Raw genomic sequence first — 10099 nt, 5'->3', positions numbered from 1 at the left:
TAAGCAATTGATGGTCTGTTCCATAATCTTACTTGGCCTGGTTTGGGCTGATGATATGGAGTTTTTCCACTGTCTCTTTCCACAGATGTAGTCAATATGATTTCTGTATATTCTATCTGGTGAGGTCCATGTCATCTTTTATATTGTTGATAAAAGGTATTTGCAATGAACAAATCATTAGTCTTGCAAAATTCTATCATGTGATCTACGGTGTCATTTGTATCACCAAGGCCATATTTTCCAATGACTGATCTTTCTTTGTTTCCAACCTTTGCATTCCAATCACCAGTAGTTATCAATACATTTTGATTGCATCTTTGATCTATTTCAGATGGAAGAAGTTGGGGTAGAATTCTTCAATTTCATCATCACTGCCTTTAGTGATTGGTGCATACATTTGAACAATAGTTGTATTAACTGGTCTTCCTTGTAGGCATATGGGTATTATCCTATCGTAGACAGTGTTGTACTTAAAGATAGGTCTTGAAATGTTCTTTTTGATGATGAATGTGATGCCAGTCTTCTTCAATTTGTCATTCCAGGCAGAGTAAACCATGTGATTGTCAGATTCAAAATGACTAACTAATGCCTAGGATATCCATGTTTATGCATTCCATTTTGTTTTTTACAACTTCATGTTTTCTTGATTCAAATTTTGTGCATTGCATGCTCTGATTTTTACACTTGTTTCTCTTCATTTTGAGTTGTGCCCATATGCAAATGAAGGTCCCAAAAACTTTACTCCATTCGCATCATCATGGTGAACTCTACTCCTCAGTCATATTTTGAGTGCCTTCCAACCTGAAGGCTCGTTTTCCAGCACTCTATCTGACGATATTCTGGTGCTCTTCATCATGTTTCAACATCCAATATTCTGGTGCTGACAGTATTCCACTGCTATTCTTAAGGTTGTCAGTGACGAAGTACTCAGAAGTCTGTCTCTCCTTCATAGTCTGTCTTTGTCTAGAAGTTCATCTAAAAACTGTTCACCATGGGTGACCCTTCTGTTATTTAAAATACCAGTAGCATAACTTCCAAAATCACACCAACATGCAAGTCGCAACAGTATGGCAAACTGACAGGTGGCTGGTATTCATGGGATATCAAGATTCTACTTCTATTCATAGGTTTTCACTGACTAATTTAAGAAGTAGATATGGAGGTTCTTCTTTCTAGTCTGTATTAGTCTGAAAGCTTCATTGAAACCTGTCTGCCATGGGTAACCCTGCTGATATTTGAAATTCCTGTGGCCTAGCTTCCAGCATTATAGCAACATGCAAGCCATAAAAAACTAACAGACGAGTTGTAGCCTCTCCCAATGTTGTTAAGTACCGTTGAGTCAGTTCCAACTCACAGTGACCTTGTATAGGGTTTCCAAGTTGCAGATGGTGGGTTTGAACTGCCAACCTTGCAGTTAACAGTCTAGTGCTTATCCTATAGCGCCACACCATGACTCTGGAAGTCCATGGTACTTTCAATATTCTTCTCCAACACCATAATTCAAATGCATCAATTCTTCTACTGTCTTCCTTATTCACTGTCCAACTTTAACATACATTGAAGTCTTTGACAATTTCAATCTTCTCCAATTATCATGATGTTATTTATTGTTCTAGTGGTGAGGATTTGGATACATTGAAGTGCAATCCATACTGAAGGCCGTGGTCTTTTATCTTAATCAGTAAGTATTTTAAGTCCTCTTTGCTTTCAGCAAGCAAGGGATATAATTTCTGATGTCAGATGGATCTTGACTGAAAGCAAAGAATACCAGAAAGATGTTTACCTGTCCTTTATTGATTATGCAAAGGCATTCAGCTGTATGGATCATGACAAGCTATGACAAACATTGTGGAGAATGAGTATTCCAGAACACTTAATTGTGCTCATGAGGAACCTGTGTGTAGTCATTCAGACAGAACAAGAGGATACTGCATGGTTTAAATTCAGGAAAGGTGTGCTTTAGGGTTGTATCCTTTCATCATACATATTCAATCCATATGCTGAGCAAATAACCCGAGAAGCTTGACTAGATGAAGAAGAACATGACATTAGGGTTGGAGGAAGACTTGCTTTCAATCACCGATATAGGATGACACATCTTGCTTACTGAAAACAAACAGGACTTAAAGCACTTACCGAAAACGATCAGAGGCGACAGCCTTCAGTATGGATTGCACCTCAACATAAAGCAAACAAAAATCCTCCCAACAGAAGCAATAAGCAACAAGGATTTCATTTTACTTGCATCCACAATGAAGGCCCATGGAAGTAGCAGTCAAGATATCAAAGAACATATTATAGTGGACAAATCTGCTATGAAAGACCTCTTTAAAGAAAAAATGTCATTTGTAAGACTATAAGGTGTGACTGATCCAAGCCATGGCATTTTCAGTTGTCTCATATACATCTAAAATGTAGATAATTAAGTTAGGAACACCTAACAAGAATTGATGTATTTGAATCATACTGTTGGCAAAGAATATTGAAAGTATCAGAAGACTGTCAGAAGAACAAACAAATCTGTCTTGGAAGAAGTGCAGCGAGAATTCTCCTTAGAAACCAGGATGGTGAGATTTTATCTTACAGACTCTGTACGTGTTATAAAGAGGAAGAGAAGACATCATGCATGGTAAAGTTGGAGGATCAGTGAAAAAGAAGAAGACCCTCAGTGAAATAGATTGATGCAGTGGCTGCAACAGTGGGCTCAAACATAATGTGAGGATGATGTGGGACTGGGCAGTGTTTCATTCTGTTGGACTTTGGGTCACTATGGATTTAAATGGACTTGAAGGCATCTAAGTCACAACAACAATGGGAAGATGGAGGATGCTGAGCAAGATAGGGGTTGGGATTCATCTCAGATCAAGCAGAATAACTCAACCTTCTATGTTCTATAAACCAACTACCACCCATAATAACCTCATATGGATACAAAAGCTGGACAGTGAATAAGGAAGATCATAGAAGAATTGATGCCTTTGAGTTGTGGTGTTGGAGGAGAATACTAAAGGTACCACGGACTGCCAAAAGAACCAATAGATCTGTTTTGGAATAGGTGCATCCAGAGTGCTCCTTAGAGGCCAAGATGGCTAAACTTCATCTCATACTTTGGACATATTGTCAGGAGGGAACAGTCGCTAGAGAAGGATGTCATGCTGGGTAAGGTGGAGGATCAGAGAAAGAGAGGAAGACCCCCAATGAGATGGATCAGCCAGGTGGCATCATTGATGACGTCAAGTGTGGCAGCGTTAGTGAGGTCGGCCCAGGATCGGATATTGTTTCGTTCTGCTGTGCATGGGGTCGCTATGAGTCAGTTCCAACTCGATGGCACCTGACAACAACAACAACCCATTTTGAAAACCATCTTATGTGTATGCCTCTCCTCAACATCAAAAAATCTCAAAGATGTAGGCAGATCTGTGTGTTATCCAGATGCCATCAAGCCAAAAATAGGATTATTCATAATTTCTCAAAGTGTCTTGGAGTCAGGTTTTCTCACTCATGTGGAAGAAAAGGCAGCTTTCATCAGTTACCTGCCCTGCATTGTATTAATATTCTTCATAATTGAGCCATTTCTTCTTAGTCTGGGGGAGGACAACTTAGTTCAAGAGATAACATAATTATATGTGCTTGCTTTTAAGGAGTAGTTTCATGATTTTAAAGTTAAGGAGTGCTGGAATTGGACACCAATTTGAAATCAGTAAATTACATGATTATTTTTTCCTTTTAAATGAAGGTGAAGTGAGAGGAAGAAATGACAGCATTTGCTGCCTCTAGCTTTTATGCTAACTGTCACGTTAGCTAAATGATTGTGAGGAGGAAAGGGGTTTGAAAAAGTATAAAACACAGAGTTAAATGCTTTATCTCTTAGGGAAATGGGATGTTTAAAAATTCTTCAGGAGATGGTGAATTCTGATTCCCATGAGGCCAGTTTTTGTAACTGTCTTAGAACAAAAAATACTGTGATTTATAGTGTAATGCAAATGATTTAAAGAACCCTTATTTACCACATTCCAGTTTTCAGGCCATATTGTTAAAAGAGCAGTAATTTCGTTTTGACTTAAAAACTACTTATTGCTGTAGGGTCTAGAAATGTCTCCTAGTTCATCAGTTTCCAGGGAAATAAATTAAACTTTATGATATGTGATTTCATCTTCATTTCTGAAAGATACTTTACTTTTAATAAAATAAGAGAGGAGTAATAACTCTAAAAATCCAGTTTCAAAAATATCATTAACTCTAGGATGAACCTGGAATTTCTGCATTTACAGAAGTAACTGCCACAAAACAATAAAGTAGGTGTAGTCAAAGTCTACAGCCTACAATATGGATTACATCTGAATGTGAAGAAAATGAAAATCCTCACTACTGGACCAGTAAACAACATCATGATAAATGGAGAGGAAAATGAAGTTGCCAATGATTTTAGTCTCCTTAGATCAATAATCACCATCTCTGGAAGCATCAGTGTAGTAAAGTATTGGGGGTAGCAGTCACATCAGCAGAATATGTCTACCATCAAAGGGGATGATGCAAATCAAGGTCAGCCCAAAGTTGATGCCTGTGAGGTGGAGGTCAGACATACCTTCACTCCCCAACCCTTCTCACCAATTGGCACCAACCATTCCTCCCACGGCACTCTCTCCTTTTTCTAGTGGATTTGATAATCCAGTGCAATGGTCATACAGAACTCATAGATCATACTTAACAACTAAGTGGTGTTTTGAAGAAGCAACAGGGTACAACTCAGGAGCAGGGTCAGGAAGCATGCAGATCAACTTCCTTCTTCAGTGTAGGACAACTCTTAAGGCTGTGCACTTCTTCTGTCTCCATCTTCCCATCTCCCTCTTCCTCTCCTTTGCTTCCTGCCTCCCTCTTCCTCTTCCTTCTTCACATATCATATTCTCTCACCCTCTCGAGCGCTCTCTCCCCATTTTTCCTCTCTCTCTCTCTCTCTCTCTCTCTCTCTCTCTCTCTCTCTCTCTCTCTCTCTCTCTCTCTCTCTCTCTCTCTCTTCCTCCCTCCCTTCCTCTACCCATCTCCTGTCTCCCTGTCTCTGTCTCCTGTGCTCTCTTTCTCAGGAGACCTTGCTGTCTGTTGCTGCCAGCTCTGCTGCTTGGTCCCTTCTGGGCCTTGCATCCTAGGAGGTACCTTGCCTACTGTCTCTTTTAAGTCTTCCTTCTGTCTGCTTCTTCATGTTGCTTCTACTCCTGATTCTATCTCTCTGCTAACCTCTGTGGAGTGGACTGCTGATCTTCAACTCCTTGTCCCTTTCAAAGTATGGCCCTCCCACCAGGGCCACAGATTGACCAATCACCTCTCAGAGATTTCATAGTAGGCTAGAGAAACTTGGAGTCCTGATGTGATGCTGTAGGATAAGCACTGGACCACAAGGTTGGTTAGAACTGCAAGGTCAGTGGTTCTAACCCACCAGCTGCTTCTCAGAAACCCCTTACAGGAAACAACTCAACAGCACTTAGCAACAACATAGACCAATCCCTGTGAAGTACACACCAATCACAGGGCAGGCTGCAGCCCCAGGACCAGGCAAAGTATCAAACCACAAGTTGGTTATAGGTTACCTAGGAAATGTCAGTCAACCTGGAAAAAAGTAAGCCCTCAGGGGTGGAAAATGCAAGGTTTAAGGGGAAATCACTCACACTTGTTTTCCAAATAACCAAAACAAAAGATGACATAAAGAAACTCATTTTATACAAGCAGGCAAGAAATCAAAGGATGTATTGCAGATTCGGGAACATCTGCTGCCTGCTGCAAAAAAAAAAAAACTCTTTAAAGTTTTAAAAAGCAAAGATGTAATGTCAATTGGTGCTAGAGGTGGCCTAACCCAAGCCAGGGTTTTTCAGTAGCTTCACATGCAAGCAAAAAATGGTCAATGAAAAAGGAAGACTGAGGAAGAATTGATGTATTTGAATGGTGGTGTTGACAAAGAATACTAAATATGCCATGGCCTTAGGCCGGGCACTTTAGAGAAGCAAAACCAGTAATGCTTATATATGTACACGAAGAGGTTTCTATCAAGGAAATAAGGAGCTCTGGTAGCATAGTGGTTACGAATCGGGCTGCTAACCACAAGGTCAGCAGTTCGAAACTACCAGCTGTTCTGTGGGAGAAAGATGAGGCGTTCTGCTCCCGTAAAGTTTTTCAGCCTCGGAAACCCTGTACAGGGTCGTTATGAGTCGGAACTGACTCCACGGCACACAGGCAGTAGTGTAGTGTATTATGACCCACACAATTGTAGACGTGGTTAGTCCCAAGTTCATGATGGAGGCTTCTAGCTCACATTGCTGAAGTGCTGATAAACCAAGATCAGCAGGTCAGATGGGAGGGAGGCTGTCATCTTTACAAGAGCAGATTGACATTTATCCATGGACAAAGTTTAGAAGGGTTGGGAAAGAAGGAGGAATGGAAACAGGGAGGAAGTGGGATAAGTGTTGTTACATGGAGGGGACTGCAATTATTGAGATCAACAAAGTGTTGAATATAAAACTGACGATCTGCTCTGTAAACCTTTAGTCAAATCACAATAAAAATTTTAATGGAAAAAACAACAACAACAACCCTGTAGGGTACAGTTCGACTCTGAAACACATGGGGGTCAATATGAATCAGAACCAACCCAACCAACAGTAACAGCATATTCATATGTTATACATATGTGTATATAAACAGAAATAATCTGCTTCTGGGTTTCACTGCAAAAGCAGAAGGAAATGGTGACTGAACAATTTGTTTGAAAGCTGGGCAGGTTTGGGGCTAATTTCTTATTTCTGCTTTTGCTGGTGCCCATTGTTCCTCGCCCTAGAAATCACCACTCCCCCACTAAGGAGCTCTGGGGACATAGTAGTTACGAATTGGGCTGCTAACCTCAAGGTCATCAGTTCCAAACGAGCCGTCATTCTGCAGAGAAAGATGAGGCTTTCTGCTCCCATAAAGATTTATAGCCTCAGAAACCCTATGCATTGGAACCAACTCCACAGCATACAGCCACCGCCGCCACCCACCCCACGGCACACATGTCCACGTATACATGCAGGCACACATGCCCATGTCTCATTTTCTGCTTAACTCCTCTTTAGCTTATAGGTCTTGGCTTATCCTCTTTGAACCCCAATACCAAGGTAAGTTCCCCTCTTAGGAGCTCCCATAAGACTGTGAATCTTCTCCAACATAGCACATACCCTACAATCTACCTCACTGGACTAGAATTCCATGAGGGAGGCACCACATCTGTCCTTTCCACCATTCTAGCTCCATTCCCTGGAACAGAACTCATTAAACATTTGTAAAAGGAATGAATTCTGATGAACCTATAGAAGGCTCTCCTTTGTAGAAACTTTTGCTTATCTTTTGGAATGAAGTCTGTTGAATATAGTTGTTCAGACTGTATACTATTCAAAGACATATAGCAGAGGTTGAAATACAGCCCAGGCTGTTGCCACCAAACCATTTTTGATGGCTGAACCCACTCATAGGAAGAAATGTCTTTTCCTTGTTTGCACAATGGCAGCATATGAATTTGCACAAGTCCAGTTCTAAACAACACATTGTTGCTGTAAGTGCCATTGAGTTGATTGTGACTCATAGTGACCCTGTATAGGATTTCCGAAGAGTGTCTTCAAAAATTCAGACCCGTGAGACCAGCTTTTAGCTAAATAGCAGAATGGCACGTAAAGGATTTATTACCCATAAGTACAATACTCAGGAGTCCTGGTGTGCAGCTGCGGGTTAATGCCCTTGACTGCAAAGTCTGTTTGAACCACAAGGTCAGCCACTCCTCCTAAGAGTCAGAACCGACTCGATGGCGCTTAACAGCAACAAAAGTACTTTACTAAAAACCAGCCATAAGATACAAAAAAAGCTCAACATTTACACTAAAGCAAAGATGAGAAGATAAAGGAACAGGGAAACTAGAGCACAGGAAATGAAATAACCAGAATGCAATGAAAGAGAATGTTGACACAGTGTGATAAATGTAATTAATGCCACTGAATAATTTATGTGGAAATGGTCAAATTCAAACCTAACTTGTAGTGGAAACTTTCACCAAAACCACAATAAAAAAAAAACAAAACTTTTTTTTAAGTGAGAATTTCCCTATCTCATTCCTTGAAAGGCTGAGACTAAATGAGTTCATGAAGTGATTTCCTTTTTCTCTAAATTCCCACTCCCCTTTCTTCCCAACCTTCAATGGCTATACCTCTTGTGAATATTTCCTAAAAGTGAATTCAGACACTATTTTTCCTCTGGTGTCTGGCTTATTTCACACAGCACAATGTTTTCAAGGTTCATCGGTGCTTCATTTCTCTTTATACCTAAAAAGCACTCCACTGTATGTATATGCCACGTTGTGTTTATGAATTCATCTGTGGAGGGGTTCAGGTTGTTTCCTCCTTTGAAACAGTCTCTCTAGGTACTCAGGACCTTGAACCCACTCCTGGAAAGGACCTCCCTCACTCCTCTTTCCTCTGATTTTTGTCTCCTGCAGGGTTTGGGATGACGACCCCACTGACAGTAGGAGGAAAAATCTTTTTGATCTTTTATGGCCTCATTGGGTGTGCAAGCACCATCTTGTTCTTCAACCTTTTCCTGGAACGTCTGATCACTGTCATCGCGTACATTATGAAATCATGCCACCAGCGGCAGCTCCGTCGACAAGGTACCTCGACCCAGGACAGCCTACAGGACCCGAGGAAGCCCGAGGCGGAGGGCTTGGCTGGCTGGAAGCCCTCTGTGTACTATGTCATGCTGATTCTGTGCATGGCCTCCCTCCTCATCTCCTGCTGTGCGTCGGCCATGTACACCCTCATGGAAGGGTGGAGCTACTTCGACTCACTCTACTTCTGTTTTGTGGCTTTCAGCACCATTGGTTTTGGGGACCTGGTCAGCAGCCAGAATGCCCTGTACAATAGTCAAAGCCTCTACCGCTTTGCCAACTTTGTCTTCATCCTTATGGGCGTCTGTTGCATCTACTCCTTGTTCAATGTCATCTCCATCCTCATCAAACAGTCTGTCAACTGGATCCTGAGGAAAATGGATGGTGGGTGCTGCCAACCATGCCAAAGAAGACTCTTCCGGTCAAGGAGGAATGTGGTCATGCCGGGCAGTGTCCGGAACCAGTGCAACATCTCCATAGAAACAGATGGGGTGATGGAGAGCGACACAGATGGGCGGCGTCTCTCAGGGGAGATGATCTCTATGAAGGACTTCTTAGCTGCCAACAAGGTCTCCTTGGCCATCCTCCAGAAGCAGCTGTTTGAAACGGCCAATGGCTGCCCCCACCAGACCAGCACGCTATCCCAGGACAACGAATTCTCAGGGGGCATAGGAGCCTTGGCAATAATGAACAACAGGTTGGCAGAGACAAGTGGGGACAGGTAGAAGCATGGAATGGACACTGGGCATGGAGGCCTGGGCAGTACGTGGAGGATGAGGGTTGTGTCATCCAAAGCACTAGCTCAGCATGGTCTTGGCTTGGTTCATTTTGGAAGCTGCTCTTCCTAGCCCGTTACAGCCTGACTTGTTCCCTGGGTGGTGCTAACAGTTCGGCACAAGGCTATTAACAAAGAGGTTGATGATTCAGATCCATCCCAAAGGACCTCAGAAGAAAGACCTGGTGATATGCTTCCGTAAATGTTCAGAGCCATGAAAACCCAAGAGAGTGCAGTTTTTCTCTGAAACGCACGGGGGCCGCATGAGTCAGAATTTTCTGCACCGCAACTGGTTCGCTTTTAATCTAAGACCTAAACTAGAAATTGGATCTTCTTGACTCCGACAAACAGCCACTTCCCGGGGCTCTGGTGAACATGAAACCTCAGTGCCTCTCTCCTTATTCTTTAAATCTGTCTTTAAAAACGGAATCACAAAAGGTAGCATAAGAGATTGCATTATATTTTAATTCATTTTGCGGCTCCTGGGTTAACTGCCTAAGGGAGAGGGAGTTGACTTAATCCTCCATTTCTGACAAATCTGTTCTGATGGAAACAAAAAAATCCTGAAGATCCTAGTTTCCCCCTGGGGCTTGGAATTAACTGAATTCCCTACCTCATTCTTCAGAAAAGAGGAGGGAATTTTATAAGCA

General features: G+C 42.0%; 1 protein-coding gene across 1 annotated transcript in view; it reads left to right on the top strand.

Moving 5' to 3' along the window:
* Positions 1 to 9399, top strand: part of KCNK13 (potassium channel, subfamily K, member 13) — a 155693-nt gene extending 146294 nt beyond the window's left edge. Inside the window, exon 2 of the mRNA XM_006839579.1 lies at positions 8507 to 9399. Within this exon, the coding sequence (XP_006839642.1) occupies positions 8507 to 9399 (893 nt within the window). The remainder of the gene's footprint in view (positions 1 to 8506) is intronic.
* The last annotated feature ends 700 nt before the right edge of the window (positions 9400 to 10099 follow it).

The sequence above is a fragment of the Chrysochloris asiatica genome, unplaced genomic scaffold (genome assembly GCF_000296735.1).
Source record: "Chrysochloris asiatica unplaced genomic scaffold, ChrAsi1.0 scaffold00025, whole genome shotgun sequence".
Classification (NCBI taxonomy): domain Eukaryota; kingdom Metazoa; phylum Chordata; class Mammalia; order Afrosoricida; family Chrysochloridae; genus Chrysochloris; species Chrysochloris asiatica.
This window is presented reverse-complemented; position numbering and strand designations above follow the sequence as displayed.